Below are 20,541 nucleotides of genomic sequence, written 5' to 3'. Positions count from 1 at the left end.
CTGGAAGAAAACAAATGTCACTCCAGTCTTCAAAAAAGTGAAAGAAGGATCCAGGAAACTACGAGCCAGTCAGCCTCACCTCAACCCCTGGAAAGGTGATGGGATGCCTCATTTTGGATGCCCTCTCTATCTACATGGATGACAAGCAAGTGACCAGGAATAGTCAGCATGGATTCACTAAAAGTAAATCATGATTGACCAACCGAATTTCTCTCTATGATGAAACAGCTAACTGGATGGATAACAGCTGAACCTCAGCTTTGGTAATGTTTTTTGTCTCTCACAGTATACTCACAGTTACAGTTACTCACAGGTAACTGAGCACCGGAACAGATTTCCCAGAAGGGTTGTAGTCTCCTCCATTGTAGGTATCATGCACAGTCCTGTGGCATGTGCTTGAGCAGGGAAACTGGACTAGATGACCCACTGTGGTTCTTAACAAACTCATTCTGTGGTTTCCTGAACTGGTGCACACTCATGGAATCCAAGCACAAAGGTATTGACAGAAATACTGAATTGAAAATAAATAGTTTCCCCTAGCTGCCAAGTATTTTTAACAGAAGATATTTTCTCCCCTAAATTTAAAGTTTAACAATACTCACAGAAATAAATTAATTGTATGACAGACAGGGAGGAATCAATTTTAGTTAAAGGAGAAATATGAAAGCATTACATTTTGAACTTTATTCTTAATGAAGTACTTTATTATATTATTGTACTTTAACTCTTTCTCACTTTACCTGCTAAAATTAATTTCTTGCATACAGTACTTCGTCCTTAATAGTCTTTGTTTTTCATCCATGTATATTGCTTCATTCTTCTGTTGACAGTCCATAGTTTTATGCCTGGGTATGGCATTAGAATTCTCTTTTATTTTGGATTTTATTTTTGTAAGAAAAAGAACTGAAATCCATCTGTTTTTTTAATCAAAATTGGTCCTTCTCACAGAGCTGAACTGTCTCTGAATTGGTCAGGGGTCAGGCAAAGAGGTTTTGAATGCGGGCAGACGGCATCTTGACTGGAAGAGGACTCCTCAGAGGCTTATTTGAGTCTAATATAAACCTTTGCATGCTGGATACTCAAAGTTCCAGCTTCACAAGCTGTGTTTTAGAATGAAACAAAGTAGGTGAATAAGGAAGAAAAACAGCAAGATTAGTTGTTTTGTTGATTAAAAAAATAAAAACAGGTCTGAAAATACTGTTTAAATCCCTGATGAGATTTATATGGGTTTTCCTTTATAACTCAGACACTAATAAGGACACAGAAGAATGTTATTTTAGAAAACGTCTAGGGAACAGATCTGCAAAAAAATCTAAAAGTTGGTTTTTTATAACCCAGGGAAATTTCTGTCTCAAGAACTGCTAATATTGCAGTTTGCCCGGTGACTGTTCTACCATTGCTGATGAGGTATTTTAGATCAAAATTGTTTTTTTTAAAAAAAGCTAATAATGAACAATTTCTATATTTTTTTCTATCTTTTTTGAAGCATCAAGTGAATTATTAAGTCTTCCCTTTGAAACTAAGATCACTTGTATGGAGAAAATACATTATTTAATCATTTGTCATTTGTTTTCCATGGTCTGGAAAGCTGACCTAGATACTTAGAAGATAGATATCAAGTAATTCCTTAGGAACTTTATTATGGCAAGTCACATGCTTGTCTTGCTGCCACTCTGAGAACAGTTAGAAGTTTGCATCACAAAATAAATGAGTGTTTCTCAGCATGACAAAAAACCTTTAATAATAAAGATAGAAAGAATAAGTAGCTTTAAAAAAAGGCTGATAAACAGAACAGAAGAATGCAAAGGATACTTAGAATAACCCTGAAAAACAATCTCTTCCTGAAATGTGGAAAGAGTGACAGAAGGGTGAGTATTCATACCAACAAGATAAAATGAAGGCATCACAACTTCTGTAAGCCACACATATACATCAGTATATGTGTCCTTTAACTTAAATTTCAATATATCTATTATGCTTGAAGCTATGACAGTGTCAGGACTGGTAAATTGTAATGTAGACATTGTGAGAGGCTTGTAGCACTTAAAACGGAACTGTCTGACTGTGATGAAAGTTTGAGGCTTTCCAGCATCAATATTTGGAATATTGATGGGTTCAACACCTATTGTTCATCCTCACTACAGCCAACCTGTGAAATGCTGTGCAAAGTTGAATGCACATTGGCATTACTCAGAGACAATCTGTATTCTGGCAGAATTTAGCTATAATTTGTTTTGATGCCTTTTAAATTGAAAGTAATCAACTAATTTTTAATGGAAAAAGTATTATCATATCTTGACACAGGACCCTATACATGTTATTAGTAACTCTGGAAATCCATATTTGTAGATGGTCTGCATTGATGTGATTTGTATCTGAGAAGAGTCTGGGGTCTTTTCACACCACTTGCCAAAAAAAGCTCCTGTCCCAAACTGAGTATTTGACAAATCAGTGGAGGAGTACCTGAGGATTATTCTGAAGTCATACTGAGAGTGTTTCATCCAGACACATTAATATGATTCCTTCCCTCAGAGGAATAAAACACCATGAGTTTTGTTAGTCATTTTAATTAGAATAGATCATGTAATAATTTATTTTGAAAGGGACCTTTTGAGGTTATCTAATTCAACCCACTGCTGAAAATGGTGATAGCTTGCAAGCTGCTGAGGGCTTTTTCCATTCATGTTTAGAACATTTTCAAGGATGGAGGTGCTACCACCACTCTGGGCAGCTCTTGATGATTAACCATGTGAAGTTCTTTCCTATTGTTATGCTCAATTGGAATTTCCTTTGTTGCAAGTTCTGACTGTTGCCTCTAATGCATTTTTTTGTACACCTATGAGAACAATTGTTTTTGTTTTGGTTTTTTTGTTGGATAATCCTTCCTTAGCTTTTGTAGCTTTGTAAATAAAATGAGTGACTTCATTTTTGTCTAAAAAACTCCACAGAAATTTGCCAAAAAATACAGTTTTCCCCCCAAAAATCCCCAAAATAACCCACAAAAAACCCCACACAAACAAACAAAAACTCACCAACTTCTATCTACAGTAATAATATAACATTTATAATAAGATAATAATGTAAATTGATAAAAATGTTATTATATTTAATCTGCAGATGTCCCAGGTCTTTTTTAGCACGTGAAAAGATCTGCTTTGATTTAATACGAAGCTGAACAGCAACTGGCATTCCTCAGTCAATTTTTACTGCATTCTTATTTTCCTTTTAGAAAAAGGTGAGAACCTGTGCAGTGCAAGAAGTTAAGCTTCAAAACTCTCCCATTCAAAATAATGTTTTGATTTTTGTCTACTTGTACCTTATTACACCTTGCCTTCACTTCATGAATGTGGAGAATGAGGCATCACATGTTACCATGGAGGACTAATTTGTTTCTTTCCCTCTCTTTCTTGAAGTTTTCTTGACTTACATATACATTGTCTCAATATTTTTTTCCATTTTATGAGTTACACTGTCTTTTTAAACAATGCAACTATTTCTAAGAATATAGAAGGTTATTAAAAATGATCCAGATTTGGAACTAAATTTTATACAGATACCTGTGAACAAAAAGCTTTTCCTGGAAACCAGATGTTATAACCAACAGTATAGCTAATCCTACTTGTAATAAAGCTCTCTAATTCAGACCCCACCCCCAGTGTAGTTTTATAGAAAAGCTGCTTCATTATTTTTCAAAGCATTCTTTGGTTGTTTACCTGGTTAATATAAGATGCTTGTGATTACAGTTCCCTAAGAGGACAGTATTAAGGATTTATGGAAATGCAGAAATGGCATGTTCAGTCAGACTCTGGCTAACAGTGTGACATTTACATTTTTCTTATGCTGCATTCATTTTTTAAGATTTATATTTACTCAGGACATACACAAGTAGTAACAGCAGTGTGTAAGGAAGCAGCAATCAAAACTCAGTGCTTTCTGGCTTATAATCAAGTATTCTTTCATCCTGACTGGCATGTACTGAAAGAAGGAATCTGTTCCAGTCCTAGGTACAGGCATTGCAGTTCCTCTGGTGTGCTGTATGATACATATCTTTACATATTAGCATAATGCTGCGTGGTTCTAGCCTTGTCATGTAGATGCCTATATTGTTAGTTATTGTTATTGTTAACTAAGTGGTTAACTATAATCCGGCAGCATCTCTTGTTAGTGTGCTGCACGTACACGCCCTCCTCAGTATGGTGTTTCTTTTCAATTCCATCTGGAAATAATTTCAGCAAGAGCAGCCCCTACTGTACTTTTAAATCCACACTTCTACAAGGAAAGTCAGTGTTACAAATGGATGTGGGGGTTTAGATAAGTTCATGTCTTTTACCCAGGCCTCTGGCAGCAGGCAGTAGCTTTACTGAGGCGGCCAGCACCTCAATACCCAATCTCATTTGCAAGTTCTTTAATAATGGCTGATTTGGTCTATTATAGAATGAATTATTTATTTAATAGCCAAAAAACTAACAGACATAAGACTTAACCTAATACTACACAGGATTAAGGATGAAAAGAGAAACTACTAGTAGGTGCATACAGTGCAAGGTTAAAGGTACCTATTAATGTTACAGCTAACAAAGAAATAATATAACTTAGGATTCAATGTATCTAACCATCCAATTGTTGGTGGGGCACACATTGAGATCCTTTCCCTCAATCTCTAGAGGGAAATAACCATGGATTTGCTTCCAAACTCTGCAGAAGTCTCAAATGCCTCAGGGTGTAAGAGGCTTCTGCTTCTGTGATAACTTATCTTTCACAGTTTGTAAAACAGTGTCTCTTAATAAAGAATATTTCTTTTATTTCTTCTCACATCTGCTCTCCAGACTGAGATGTTGAATCTTAGCTGAGGTCTGAGCCCTTTTAGCACCAGAAATGACCTCTTGCTGGGCCTTTTAGTTCCTGGGTTATCTCTTCTATGTGCACCAGCTGTGGTATAGAGGATGGAGGGTAGATGTCCTGCCACAGTCAGCCAGCAGCTGCATGGCAACCTGCAGTCATTGAGTAGGTGGAATTTTGCTGCCAGTGACTGAAAAGTGAGGGTCATATGAGAGGAAGTGAAAATACCTATTTGGCTAAATGCTAAATACATGTTGAACAGTTTACTGAGGGAGCTCAAGGTCTGGAGAGGAGGAGGGTGTGAGCTGAGAAAACCCTCATAATGGGAACTCCCCTTCTTGAGGAGAAAATTCCCTGAAAAATTTCAACATACTCTTGTTCACCACATTCTCTTTTCTTTTTTTGGGATATGTAACAACCAGCCAGATATCTGCCTTTTATGATGCATTTTACTGGGTCTCACATTTTTACAAGATCTGTTCAGTCATTTCCTATCTCATAAATTCCTTGTGGTACCTTCAAGAATTACTAAGAAAAGGAACATATGGCTGATATGTTAAGTCCTAAGAAGAAAACTAACTCCATCCCAAGTCAAACCAGTGTAATCTTCTTACCCCTTCAGGTATCAGACTGCTTCTTCCCTTGCATTGATGCAGGACAGGTTACAGGCTTCTCTTTTAAGTCTTATTATTGCACTTTCTTGTTTTCCTTTTTCCTTTCCCCAGTATGTTTCCCAAGGGCCTAGATGGCAAACTCTGCATTTTTTTTATTTTTTTTTTCTCTTGCAAAGCTGCCATGTAGTGTCTGTAGTTAATTTGACATCTTACTTTCAACAAGTAAGAACTTCTGAGACTACCCCTTCCAATAAATACTAGGCATGAATTTAGAAGTAAGAATAAATTTATTTTTAAAAAAACCTGTAAACAATGCAGTGATGATTTCTTTGTTCTCTTTGTTCACTTTTTCTTGTCTTCCTGTTTATTCACTTTTTATGTTTAAGGACTAGACTGCTATCTATTAAGGTAATAGTCTGTTGTGGTGTGAGTGTGGGACTAGATAGGCTCAGGTACCAAGGCACATTTAGTCATGAGTATTATATAATTATATGAACACATATAATTTATACCAGTTCCTTTTCTGAGTTATGTGAATGTGACCAGTCCCCTTGAGTCAAGACCAGTAATTTTTGTCTTAACTGGTAATATAGATGATGATTCATGACACTGTACCTGTTGGTGCCCCTACATTCCATAGGATTTCTTGGTGTGCCGTTGTTATGAACATTAGTGCTATTGTTTGACCCATTTTTGCCAATATCTGTCTGAAGTAGTATAAGGCACATAGCACCCCATGATAACTGCAGAGCTTAGCCCAACTACTCTTAGCCCATGGGCACAGGCTCAGGCTAACAAGTGGAGTTGGTACCAGAAATTTAACCTTGTAATGCTATTGGGCAGTGAAGCCAAAAGATGGAAAGGAAGTGCCACCATCACACTGGGGCAGTGGTCAGCTTAGTTACCCCCAAGGCCATTATTGGGAACACGAGGAGGTGTGATCTTTGCAGCTCTGCCCAACTTGTAACTATGGTCCTACTCTAAGAGAATTATTCCTGCCAAATTTAATGCTGTCAGCGTCCAGGTCCTGCAGCAGGAAAGATGCCCACACAGGAGAGAAGTCAGCACAGGGATTCCCCAGCTGACCTCCTTGCTATGGGGACAGGGCAGTCCAGGAGGACACTAGTAGGGTCATCACAGTCATCTTACTGATAAGTAGAAGGGAAAAGAACAAAATTAAAGCGTTGGTGATCTGTCTCTTCCAACCTGTCCTAGCCATTGTGAATGAGCTTTTTTCTTAGAACAGTTTCTACAAAACCTGAAGAACATGGTCCATGCCAAGTGCTCCAGCATTTTTTGCTATGTACTTCAGTTTGATGCTTGGAAATAATATATGTATTAATTAATATTTTCATGCAGACTGGAACAGAAAAGTAAAGTATTGTACATACAGAATCTTTTTTAAAAAATGTCTCTTTATATCAATGATTTTGGAGTGCTTCAAGCATAATCTCATTCTGCAATCTCCACAATGTATTATTCAGATAGATAGATATAATACTTTTTTCTAATGAGAGATCCTTTACCACAAGGGCCAGTCCTGGGTGTTAACAACCTGGTAATAATGACGTATCAGGTAGGCATTGGCATATATATTTGTATATAAAATCTTCCTAAAACACAGCAACAGAAATAAGCACTGCAATTGCCTTCTCATGTTGCCCATTAAGCACCAGTTGTACCACTTCATATGAACAAATACCAAGACATAAAAGACCTTCCCAGAGATAAACTTTTCTATAATGTCATTGTTTTTTAACAGAATCTAGTAGGTTTTCTGTGTAGAGCTATCTCATACCTAAACGATGGGTATTTCACCATATAATTCTCCCCATTACATTTGCAAGTGTCATTAAGTTTGCAACTAATAAAAGTATAGCTTTTTTTCAGCTGTATTATTCATTTTAGCTGTTATGAACACCTGTTAACAAGTAGTCTCTTCTCTGTAAAGTAGTTCACATAGTGTTCTTTTGAATGGTGTCTGTCTTATATGGTTAAAATTTTTTGTCATATCTGCTTTTCAATATATTCCCTGTCTGACATCGCTCTTGGAGTTCCTGAAATTTTCTGCCTCACCAGTTGACAGCTTGCAAAAATAAAAGGTCTCAAAAAGATAGGAATATTTCATATTGGTATCCTATCAATTACAGTATTATTACTTATATTCTGTCAGTTCAAATGCATCCTGAAGTTTTATGTGGAATACTACTTTGTCCTCTAATCTCCTAGAAAGAGGAAACAAAACAGGCTGTTGTGCCATGCCAGATATATAATTGCTTCTGTTTGGTAGCTTATAGAGTACACATCGAGTGCTTTGGAACCCATGAGAACAGAGTTTCAAGAAACTGTAGGTGCTGTTAAACAATACAAAAAAACGCTACTTAAAAAGCAAAAAAAAGTTAGTTAAAAAAAAAATTTAGTTTCAGCTTTGCTGTACAGCTTGATGATTAGTAAGACAGTCTAAAGGGTTTTCCTTGCCTATAATGAAATAAAATTACACTGTCAACAATAGCATTGTATTTTTTATTTTTCTAACACTGATACAAATGTTTGTCTCACTTCACTCTAAAACCATAAGTAAATTCTTCTGGAAAGAAAAATTATAACTAGGCTGCAGGCAACAAAAAAGTGAAATAAGTTGTTTGTGTGTTAGACTGAGACATACACATTGGGTTTTCAGCTGCATATGTGCATGACATTAATGTCACAAACAATTAGGTTTGTTTATATCCCTACAAATATTGCAGTTCAGTTCATGGCAAGATGTTTTGGAGTAGAATTTTCTTTCATAGTTACGTACAAAGCTACTCTGGGTTTCAGTTCAAATTTCAGTCATGAAATTTTGTCCTTCCATAACAAATTCAGGACTCATTCAGACCTAAAGTCTACCAATCTCACTGTCTTTTTTCTGCCAGCAGCTGTTAAGGTTTCCTTAGAAAAGCCAAACAGGGCAAGAAAGTTATGCCTTTCTAGTCATAGCAAATTATGTGTTATCATAGAACTGAAATAAATATGTGTAAATGATCTTGATCATGATACTTAATCATGATCAGCTTTTAGCATTTTAATTTGCAATTTGAACATCTTGAAAAGAAGAAAGCTTTTGCATTTTTTAAACATAGCCTTTACTAAGCTGTTAGAAGAATGTAGAAGTCATTTAAGTATGAGTTTAATTTCTTCTTTTAATAAGAGTATTTTAATATCTGTAGTAAGCAATGCTATGAACTATTAAAATAGAAGTATCAAGATTATACCAATGTTATGCAAATAGATTGCTTCATAGGGCTACCTATTAATCATACAAAAATGCATGTTAGCTCTATTTGAAAGTATAAGATGCCAGTAAGTAGTAATCTACTTATCCTTTTTGTAAAACAGCTAAAGCTATCCACATAGCAGCTTTCTATTTGTTTTATGATCATGCTAAAGCAAACTAAAATTTGGAAATATTTATTTCATTATCTCCTCATGATGGGATATATTAGGATAATATATTTTCAAGGTGTAAGAATAGGTGGAGTAAAACAATAATTAAGTAATCAGTCAGCTATTAGTACCTGGAAAAAATCTCTTGGGAATGAATCACTGAATTCAAAGTTAGGGATGTATTCTGATTCAGATCAGATCTGAACTTTGTCAGCAAGTGTGATAATTTTGAGCAGAAGTTTTGATGCAGTTCAAAATGAAGAAAAAACCTATGAAAAAATTTGCATTAGCACGAATTTCAAAGAAACTGAATTTTATCAGCTGAAATTGAATCCTATAAACTTCTGATATGTCAGGTACCATGTTCAAAATGCAGCAGCTTTCCATTTTTAGCATAGACTAGTGTACAGTATTCATGAAAACAGATGCAATTTTAAAAAGGTATTAAATGATTCCTAATTGTTTTTACCATGTGGATTATTTTTTTCCACTTAAAATGCAACTGAAATTTCAGTTTTATTTTGTTTCACTTTCCACTGACTCAATATGATGAGTGCTAGCATGATGAGTGTTACAAAAAAAAAGTGGTATATATATTAAAATAACTTGTCATTATAAGGTTATGTCTTGACTACTGAAATAAAAATTTATATTTATCTGAATCAGAGAAATTGTAAAACACCCAGACAGAAAGTATACCTGTAGGAGTAATTTTATATACAATTTTTAACGTACAGAAAAAGAAAAAAAAATAATCTTATATGTTCAGAAATAACATAAAGATGTCATTCTATTCACTGCTGTTCAGCATGTTCCAAAAAAAGTTACTATCGACTGTATAATTATTGTCAACTGATGAAGTGCTGTTATTATACTGTCAGGCACCGTGAGTTACACATTATTGAAACATCAAATTCAGCACACTGTTAAACATATGATAGGTTTCTCTAGAAAAATATTGATAAAGGTTTATCTTCCTTATGCACTTAAATCTGAAATAAAAAATTAAACATTTGAAACAGACTATCACTAAAAGTTTTGCAGCATATGGTGCAAAAAAAATACATAGGGATCTGAAGAAGTAGACTAGAAAACATTGGTATACTTGGCTGAGAAATTAGAACAAATATACATACACAATTGTTATGAAAATGCACATATATGAGCTCTTCATATAGTTTTCCCTTGTCAAAGGAAAAGTATGTGCAAATTTCTGTTCAGGAAGAATATCACTTGAGAGATAGAAAAGCATACTAAAGTCTGAATACACAACTCACAAGTTCTGTTCTCTGTGATAAGGAATTAATGAAGTGCCTATAAATCAATGTTGAATGATACTTCAGAACTGATCACTTGGATTCTAGACTACTTTTAAATTTTTTTTTTTTTTTTTAAGTAAATGAGAGCCCAGGAACATCTTTTATGCTCATTCAGATATTGTATTTTCACTTAAATTTATTTTTTCTACAATTTTTTAAAGCACAGAACTGTTACACTTCGTAGACAACCAGTTGGTGGCTTGGGCTTAAGCATAAAGGTATGGGTAATGTCTATTTTCTTCTTTTGAATTTCAGTACAAGCACGTCAGTGTTGAGATCTCATGATCAATATGTTTTTCTTACAGGGTGGTGCTGAGCACAAAGTGCCTGTCGTCATATCAAAAATATTTAAAGACCAAGCAGGTAACTTATGCTATTTACTTATATAGTACTGTAGCTATTATCAGGAATCCGCTTTTACTTCAGTAAGACAGTTATAAACAAAATATTTAAAGTTACTTACAAAAACATATATATGACATGGGAAATCTATTGATGTACTTAACCTTTTTAATGCAAAGGAGAGAAAAAGGTTTTTTCTCCCCACATAGTAATTCACTTCTATATGGTATGACTAGCTGTGCCTAGGTGCCTGCAGAGAGTGATTTGTAATATTTACAAATATGGTGAGGATACCACAACATCTAAATCAGTATAGTCTATCCTGGGTAAGTATTACATTGACATTTATCTAGCAAAAGGAACCTTTGGGAGACCTTTTCAGACCTAAGACTGAACTTAGCAGGTTGGAGAATTGGTCTGGAAAACAAAAGGGTCTCTTTAGTGAGGAAAAGTTGCATGTGGGTGGGAAGTACCTTGCGACATGAACTAAGGATCTTAGATGATCAAAAGCAGAGTCATATTCTCTTCTCCGGTAGATGTGGACATGCGGGTAAGTTTGTACTTTTATTTTCTGAGGCAATCTTTTACGTATTATAAGATCTGTTGTTTTCCAAAGCTGATATGTGATTCCTCTCTTCCCTAGTATAAATCTATCCATTTCATGTAACATTTCCTTCAAAAAAAGACAAAGACATAATCCTTAGTGCACATCCTCCTCCTTAAAGATCTCAAAGCCACTGACATAATCTTTTGAACTGATCAGGCTCTTTTCCTGCTTTGCTGTAATGGAGATGAAGCACATTTGCTTAACACCATGTTTAGACCCACTCTTTACAAGGTCACAGACTGCTGATTTTTATCCTCTGCATTTTCTTCAGGGGGTCCTTTTTTAAAATGAATACCTGATTTCATCTGATATCTAGTGAACATTGAATGGATTGCCTGTGCCTGTATCCTGCTGGAAACTGCTTCAAGTTTCCTGTGTACAGTACTTACATTTCTTTTTATAATATTGTTTCTGCACTGAGGAAGATAAGGTGTTTTTATATCAATTACGTTGCTGTATATGGAACAGTGATATGCTCCTTAAATAAAATACACAGTATAATAAACAATACCAAGAAAATTTACATGAAAATAATAATAATAACATAAGCATTCAGGTCTAAGGGAAGTAATTCAGGAAATTAATCACCAAGGAAATATATGTCCTGCTCTCTTAGAGCATAGTACTTTCAACGAAGGTTAGTAGTGAGTTTGTATATAGAATACTTACATTCAGAGTTTTGTATATTGTGAGTAGTTTATCTGTATTTATTTGTAGAGTAACAAATGCAACAATGATTTTTATGGGATCAGCTTTTTACTTCAAATTTGAAAATTACTCCTCAGAAGATTTTTCACAGACCTATTCAGTGTTACTCTTCTAGTATCATATATAACTGGAAATTAAGTGAGAGAACATGTCTAAATTTATCTCACAGGTGACATTGAGGCAGTATTTCTGGTTTTAGATTCTAGTGTTTAAATGCAAGAGAAAATAATCTGGTAATATTATTTAAAGGAAAATAAGAAGTGTTCTACAAATATGTGCATTCTCTCTCCATTTATATAATATATATACATAGACATGCATATCAAAACACAGATGTATTTACATATAAAATAATACCTGTAAAAAGTTTAAAGGAGAGGAAGAGTTATGCATGACAGAGAAATGAGACCAGTACAGATTTATCTAAAATTAAGTTTTGGACTGAAAATCTCTGTATTCATAATGTAGATAAATCACCAATGGACTTCCATTACACAAGGTACTAATAACAGTGAAACTGATTGGCTGGCTTTAAGAGTGGCTTTTAGTTAAGCAGTGAGATTTGTTGCTGCTTCAAGCGAATGTACTGAATTTCAAAAAATTACAAAGGCTTTTTTGTGCAATAACATTAGAAAATAAATAATTTACCTGATAAAAAAGCAATTTCTTATCAGGCATTTTACTGCTATCTCTACTCGAGTAAAATGCCTGTACATACATGAGTAAAATTCTCCATATTAACTAAAGAGCTGATTTCCTAAAATGGTTGATAATTTGTGACGATTTTCATGAAATTTGATGCCTTTTACATGACAACAGTATAAAATCATGTTTACAACTTTACTTCATTTGTATATAGTACTATTTTTTAGTTCCAAATGTAGAAGCATAGTAGAATAAAACAGTTGTTTCTTCTTTAGATCTCCATAACCTTGGTCCTATCTAAATAATTAGTTGTCTATTTTTGTACTCTTTTATTTTTTTAAGCATCAGATGAGTGATTTTGTTGGTACTGACCTAAGCAATCAGCTGACAGCATTTTTGCTTCAGTTTTTGAAATAGGATGAACATTTCAATAGGATTTCATTCATTATTCCACAGAAGCACATCTGTAGCAGCAGTGCCTATAAATACTATCCTTACAGTTTTGACCTCTCAGCTGTGATCACTGTGTTTACAAATTTCAAATTAAGTTATTCTAGATCACTCTTCTTTCCTGAACAAATTCACTGAAACATACACAGAAACCCAGTTCAAGAGCATGACTTTACATTTCCAAAATACAAGATTAATTGGTCACTCAGTGCTGGAGACTGGTGTCCAATCTATGCAAATCACAGTGAAAAATATCCTGAGTTTTTCCTGAGCACGTCCTCCTCAACGGTATCAGAGCAAGTTTTGCTACTTCCAATGACTCATCACCAAGTTTGGCCTTTTACATTTTTTCGAATGATTGTCTTCCATTCTAGCAAAGGTTACATTTTTTTTTCTACCTCCAAAGCTTTTGCTTAAGTTAATTTAAAGTTAAAATGAAAAGAAGTTCTGTGCCAGACAGAATGAGAAAAATAAATGCAAACCTACAATGTTTAAAAAACAATGTAGAGTTATAATATCAAGAGTAATGTGATATAATTAGCCACAGAATAATGTTTATCCCATAGGAAATTATTTTACTTCCAAAACCATGATTTTTTCCTACCCATATATTTTATCATCTGTTGACTCAGGGTACTAACAACATTGCTGATAATCTCCCAGATTACGAAAAGAATTATTGATGTTAAAACTTCTCAGTTTTCACTTCTCAGGCTCTATAAACCTGATTCAGGCTGGTTTGCTGTTTTTTTTTTTAAATGTAATTTAAGACAGTATTTTTTTTCTTGTGTTTTCCTTTTGAAACTGGCTTAAGATGTAGTACATTGGTGATTTGCTATTAGTTTCTAAGTGTGTATATTTTTATATATGTGCTATAATCATATTGAGAATTTATTTAGGGAAAATATTGCTGTGGATTTACAGTCAAATAAATGTAGAATCCTATCCTTAGAGCTGTGTAACGTAATGTCCAGAACTTGGAAAGGAATCATATCAGCCAGGTTTACTTGTTGTACTGTGAATCCATCAGATCAATTAAAAGTACTTCAGAGAATCTCCAGGTGCTATATATGTATAAAGCGTACAAGTTTTCATGTGTTTACATCTTTCTCTGTGCATTCCCATTTTTCATTACTAAAGATTGTTCATGAGTTTGTGGAATCTAGATAGTGGAGGTTGTAAAAATGAATGGATTTTGAAATCTTACCTCATGCAATGTATAAGTGATTTACTGCATATAATATTGGAAATACTGGTTGTTTAAACACCAAAAAATAAAGTACTGTTTTATGTTGCAGAATTATCCAGTTAGAAATCACATTTTCATCTGATGCAACTTTTCATTTGTGAGACCCTCTGCAATAATTTGACTACTGCTGCAAGTTCTGCTCATAGCTCATGTAATATGTGGAGTCAGACAAGCAGCAATGATGAAACAGAGCAGTTTGTTCAGCTCATGAAGGGTGATGAAAATAGGTAAATAAAATGAAATAAAACCCAGTGGAATAGGGTTAGTTTGCATTGTGCCAGTTTTAAAAAAAATTCCCCTTAAGAGCCAAAATTAATTCAAGTCTTATTTTGAATGCATTTTCCCACCTTCTCTAACAAAAGTTGACTCATAACTCACATTACGCTGTGTTGAAAAATCTTCTGTTTTCTGTTAAGTCCATTTCTAACTGATGCTGTATACCCTGGCAGGACTGGAATGAACTCCAGACATTCAGCAACTGAAACATTCTTGGCTTACACCCATGTGTTCTGCAAACACAGACTGTGTCCAAATATCACATCCTGGCTGCCTGCATTCAGGACCATCTGGAGGACGTGGCATCAGTTTGATGAGGGCTTTTAACAGTTTCACTTACACGCCAAACAAAGATGATTGGTGTGAAATTGTATGTGATGCCTCCTCCATAGGTAGATTTCTGGGTTTTGGTTTTGGCTGCAGTCACCAAAAGGGTACACGTACAATAACCCAGTCTAGTCTGAACAAGCTGGTGGGCATGATGTGCGATTGCACCAAGCTGCAGAGTGTGGTTGTATCCACAGCTGATATTCTTAATCCCTACAGCTGTATTCACCTTAGTTTCCTCAGCCTTGGAGGTTCATTCCACTGAGCCAGCAAGCTCAATATTAAGGATGAGTTAAGCAAAAATAGAGGTATTTAGGTTTATAAGGAAGACAGAATGGATCAGAAATTTGTTACACCTTGTGCTAATGAAGGTAAAGGCTAAATACAAGGCCATCTTTGAACATATAGTCTCATTAGAACATAAGGCCTCATTAGAATACAAGACAGTTGAGGTGTTTAATTTTTGGACATTATCTCCTAATATCACTTAAGAAGTTCTTCAGATTTTTTTTTAGCATTAATCTTATTTTCTGTCAATTTTTTATTATCTTTGACAGTGTTATTTTTCTTTATTATTAGAAGGCTAATGATATATGATATGAAATATCATATGCATGTATGAAATAGCATAATGATATATATGCTATGAAATTAGCATACCCATTGTTTTTTCTCATGGACCTATGCCTCCATCTCTAAACTTATTTTCAGAAGGCATAGAAGTACATTCTTAAAATTTTGGATTTCTTTTTAACTGTTGTCTTCTCAAGACTAGACAGGCAGTGAAAGGCAGTACCTCTTATTAGAAGGAACATCTTATAATGAGCTGTTGAAGATCACTCAACAAGTAAAAGCAAGGTATTTTGATCTCTGATTCAGGAAATTTTTTCTATTCAACCTAAGGAGAATGTATTTAAGGTCCAATGTCTATCCATAATTGAGTTAATTATTTTAAATCACATTAATATTAAATCAATTTAAATCAATTTATATTAAAGGTCTTGCTTGCACCAGGTGCATCTTTACAGTCATTTTTCATCATGTCCAATTCATGGAAGAGGAGGGGGAAAAAAAAATCTGTGTATATTAAAATTGACTTTGCATCCTTAATTTTTTCAATCTTTTCATTTCATCCAGTTTCTTAATTATTCCTTTAGATTTTCTTCAGGCAGTTAAATACTTGTGCATATATTTAATATTAAGCTTGTGAATTGAGAGGTCGATGAAGTCAGTGCAGCTCACTGTGTGATTTAAGAAGCATTTTTTGTCATAAGACATAGTACCTTGTATGTTTCTCATGTGATTAAGGAATTCAGCAAAAATTGTGTTAAAATATATACTGTGAGCTACCATGAAAAATATAAAGATACCAGATTAGGTACAGACTCAAATGGGCAGAGAGATGTGCATCAATTAACTACTGTAAGTAAGTATTTCTAGATACTCTGTTCAGTAAATTTACCATTTCACTACCTTGAAACTTTTGGGAAATTTGATACATCCCTTCTTCAGCCCTAGTGGATAGGAAAAGTAAGAAAAGCAAAGCTAGAATTACTCGTTCTTTTCCCTTCTCACTGAGTGCAAAATAATTTTTAATAGTTCATGGCTCTGCCTGAGGTTTATTTTTTTAAAAGATTAGAATGATGGATCATTCACATTGGGAAATTTTTTCTAATCTAATATACTTAAAAATAAGATTTTAGCTTTTTCTAATTATTATTTTTGTACCATTACTTCAACATAAGACCTTTTAAGTTTCTGTCCTGCTTTCCTTCATTCAGTATTACATTTGAATTTAATCAATGTTCAACATTTAATCAGCATTAAACCTCTCTAAATATAATTAAGATGAAGAGTAAAGGTGATGTAGCACTACTTATTGTAACATGTGCCTCATTTTCTTTTACAGTCTGGTATATCTCTGCTTATCAGTACTTTGTGCTTATTTTATTTTTAATATTTTTTTGGATGTGTTCAATTCACTTCTACTAAAATATTATTTCAAGTAAAACTTCAAGAAGCAAACTGGATTTTGAAAAGCAAACTGGATTTTTGTGTTTATCGTTTCAGTCAATAAGGTTACATGCTCTGTGGTAGCCCAAAGCTCTTTTTAAAGTATTTTGGTTTTAGTGTTGCTTCATTTTACACATGGTGACTGCTAATTTTAGAGCAGCCTTTCATAAGCACCTTTGTATATGAGGATATTGCCAGTGGGATAAAGTTTCATGTAGCGTGGAAGATTTTACTTAATATTTTTGTCATATTATATAAATGGAGAGAGAATATGATTTCATGAAAACATCAACAGATGTCTTGTCTTCAGTTTTAAAATATGCCTTAGAGAAACAGGGCTGACTTTTTGTCTCCAAGCAGTTTCTCGAGTCACTTTATTTCTAATATATTTCTAAATTATATAGTAAATTCTGCATTGTAGTGGCACACCCTCTACAATTTGATTTATGGAAAATGTAATTTTTAGTAATAATCCTTGATTTTAAATTATAGACCATGGCTAAACCCAAAGCCTTTCATCACAGACATGCAAGCATAGCCATGATGGCAGCAGCAAGTGTCCAGTTTATTGGTTTAATGGAGTACAATGCACTTCTAGAGAAAGTCATCTGATTGTCCCAAATGCTGTGCTTGTTTCAGTTTGTAGGGTGTTTGGTATTGACCACGTAATGCTCCTTCTCACATTTATTTAATGTGGATAGGCTTGACTGTTTTTTGAGACTCAGCAAGCAGGATATAATTGCTTTGTGTTCTTCAACTATAAAATTTATTGGCTAACGCACATGAGGTGGCTGGGGATATTGCAGTATTCATCACCCCTGTAGAATGAGCAATGGGTCTTTGCTGACCTGGCAGTCAACAGTCCCAGGGGAAAGGTTCAGCCTCCACTGCTTCCTGGAAGGGGAATTGTTTTCTGTGCTGTCAAGTAACAATCCTCCATTTACCCAGTTTTCTTCCTTGAGGTTTTATACCTTTTCAAATCACTGCTTTTCCTTTTTAAGCCTTGAGCTTTTAAACAGTGCTATTTCAATAATTTTAGCTGCATCTACAACTTAGTCTTTCCTTTTTTGCATGAATACTAACCTATGTATTTTATTATAACTTTTGTTACAAGGCAGCAGTATTCTCAGAAAATTTAGACAATGTTGCACAATTGTGATACTGTGTCATTATGCAGTGGATTGCACATAGACAAACATCCACGAGATTGGTAGTAACTATCTAACTGCCTGCAAATCTTCATCATGCTTTCTTCTGTCAGTACTTCACAGCTTTCACACAAACACTTTCTGGTTCAGTATGATTTGCTTTCTTGCCCTACATTTTTCTGTTTTCACCTCTTACAGAAATTCTTTCAAAAATTCATCTCTCACATTTCCACATCTCCTTCTTTACTGTGCTTTTTCCTATACTGCTGTTTCCAGCTGATCTTCCCAAAAGCAACAGCTGCTTTGACCACCCAGCAGAGCCAACAGCACAGGGCCTCAGGAAAGCAGGACTGCTGTTGCCCCCATGTGCTGTGCTCATCACACCTGTGGCCTGCAGATCAGCTGACTGGTACTTGTTGAAGAGCAAACACATCTGCCTTGCTGCAGGGAGATGGAATGTCAATCCTACTGTGACCTCCACACAGAGCAATATCTACGGATTGACTTACTAGGGTTTTCCTCCTGAAGGAGGCTGAGGATGCACTCTCCCTGTGTTTCACCTTGTTTGGTTGCTGTCCAGGTTCTACACTGATTCCAGTTTCAGGGACTATTGCAGTACTTGCAAGCAAGGTCTGCTTCTGCCTATTGGGCCCTTTTGCTGCTGTTACTGGCAGCAGGAGTGCATCGTGGTGTGGTACTGGTGTGCCCTAGGATCGGCTCCTTAGGGGTCCACAAAACAGGAAATTTTTTGCACTATTTTTCCTTGGCCAGCTTCTCTTCACTTGAGAGCATTTAGACTGGAGGACCTGTCTGACCTTGTTTAAAATCTCCGAAACTTTTAGTATGGATATAAGGAACATCAACATCAACTGCTTTGATTCATGACTTCTTTCTATTCTGCCTCTTCACACATGCCTTTTGTATCTTGGTTTTCAGCTGGGATAGGAATAATTTTCTTCTTAATAGCTGGTACAGTGCTATGTTTTTGATTGAGTATGGGAATGATGTTCATAGCACACTGATATTTTAGTTGTAGCTAAATAGGGTGTTCCCTAAATCAAGGACTTTTCACTGTCCCATGCTCTGCCCACAAACAAGACAAGAAGCTGGGAGCAAGCATGGCCAGGAGAGGTGACCTGAACTGGCCAAAAAAAATATTCCATGGCAAAGAAATATTCCATACCATGGAACATCATCCTTGGAATATCAACTTGGGTAACTGGCTGAGAGCTGCATGTTGCTGCTTAGGGATGGGCTGGGCATCAGTCAGCAGTGGATGAGGAATTGTATTGTGCATCACTTGTTTCTCTTGGGTTTTATCACACACTCTCACCTTTCCATTACTATTATTATACTTCAATTATGAAACTGTTCTTAATCTGAGTCCATGAGGTTTTTGGTGTAGAGTTTTTTTTTTTCAAGTCTTCTCCCCATTCCTCTGGGCCAGCCTGGAGTAGAAAAATGGGGTTGGAAAGGAGGGTTGAGCAAGTGGCTGCATGTAAATAGTCGCCATCTGAGGTTAAATCATGGCAACTTTCTTACAGAAACATGCTTTAAATTTCTCCACTCACTTCTGAGTCAAAGACACGGGGGACAAGGCATGCATCCTTTGAATTCACCCTTTTCTGCTTTGCCGCAACTGGAATTTCAAACTCATCCTCTTCCTTCTAGCTCAAATTCAAGGGTGCTTCCACTTTTTTAAAATGGCCCAATGGCTATAACATAAGCACTGAATTAAAAATCCTTCACATTTTTCACTATTGGTGTATGTATTACTAACATCTTAAATAGAAGTATAGTATTGAGATGCCCAAGCTAATGTTCAGCACCTCTACCAATGTATGTATCCAGGACAAACTACTTCAGATTGCTTTGTGACAGTTTTGAACTGCTTTAATTCCATTAAATTTCTGTACAGAGATGTCTTTTCTATACCAGCTACTACAAATTATATGCATATTTTTAAATACGAAGTAGGATGAGAAGTGGGATAAAGACCTCAAATACAATTTGTAACATGATTTTTAAAATAAATAGTGAAATAAGTGAAATTTTCTAAGTATTGACTAGTGAACTATAATGTTGAATCTGCCAAATGAGTGATGAACAATTATTTTTTAAAAAAATGCTATTTTGTAACAAAGATGCATTTGCAGCAGCAACAGCTAAATTGCAGAAATAAAGAATACTCTATGCAGTCCTTTCTTTTTTACTTCTATTTTCATTTCTCACAATACTTTGATGAATACATTGATGGCATTCTTCTAAGCATCAAGCTGTGACCTTAAAGGTCATATATAAGACTAATAGGCCTTCTTTAATACTATCAGTCTTTTCAGGATAAGTGCCTTACTATTAATTAATTAATGCATTTCATGAGATAAACATCCTCAAATTATAACCAAAAAAAAAACAAAGTTAAAAGTTTAAAAGTTAGAGAATAGGCCTCAAAAATGTCATTGTTTGTATCTATGGAGAGTTATTTGAAGTTCTGTGACATTAGTCCCATTAACTCTGTAAGGCAGCGTCATGGGGTAACTTTACCTTTCAGATAGCTTCGGGAGCTGGGAGGAAGTTG

The 20,541-nt window shown here is 35.0% G+C and overlaps 1 protein-coding gene across 1 annotated transcript in view; it reads left to right on the top strand.

The window, feature by feature from the left end:
• SNTG2 (syntrophin gamma 2) overlaps positions 1-20,541 on the top strand; it is a 143,774-nt gene that overhangs the window by 19,371 nt on the left and 103,862 nt on the right. The window contains exons 3-4 of the mRNA XM_058834556.1: positions 10,360-10,416; positions 10,504-10,561. Coding sequence (XP_058690539.1) covers positions 10,360-10,416; positions 10,504-10,561 — 115 coding nt within the window. The remainder of the gene's footprint in view (positions 1-10,359; positions 10,417-10,503; positions 10,562-20,541) is intronic.

Source organism: Poecile atricapillus, chromosome 3 (assembly GCF_030490865.1).
Source record: "Poecile atricapillus isolate bPoeAtr1 chromosome 3, bPoeAtr1.hap1, whole genome shotgun sequence".
Classification (NCBI taxonomy): domain Eukaryota; kingdom Metazoa; phylum Chordata; class Aves; order Passeriformes; family Paridae; genus Poecile; species Poecile atricapillus.
Note: the sequence above shows the minus strand (reverse complement) of the source record. Positions and strands in the feature narration are given on the sequence as shown.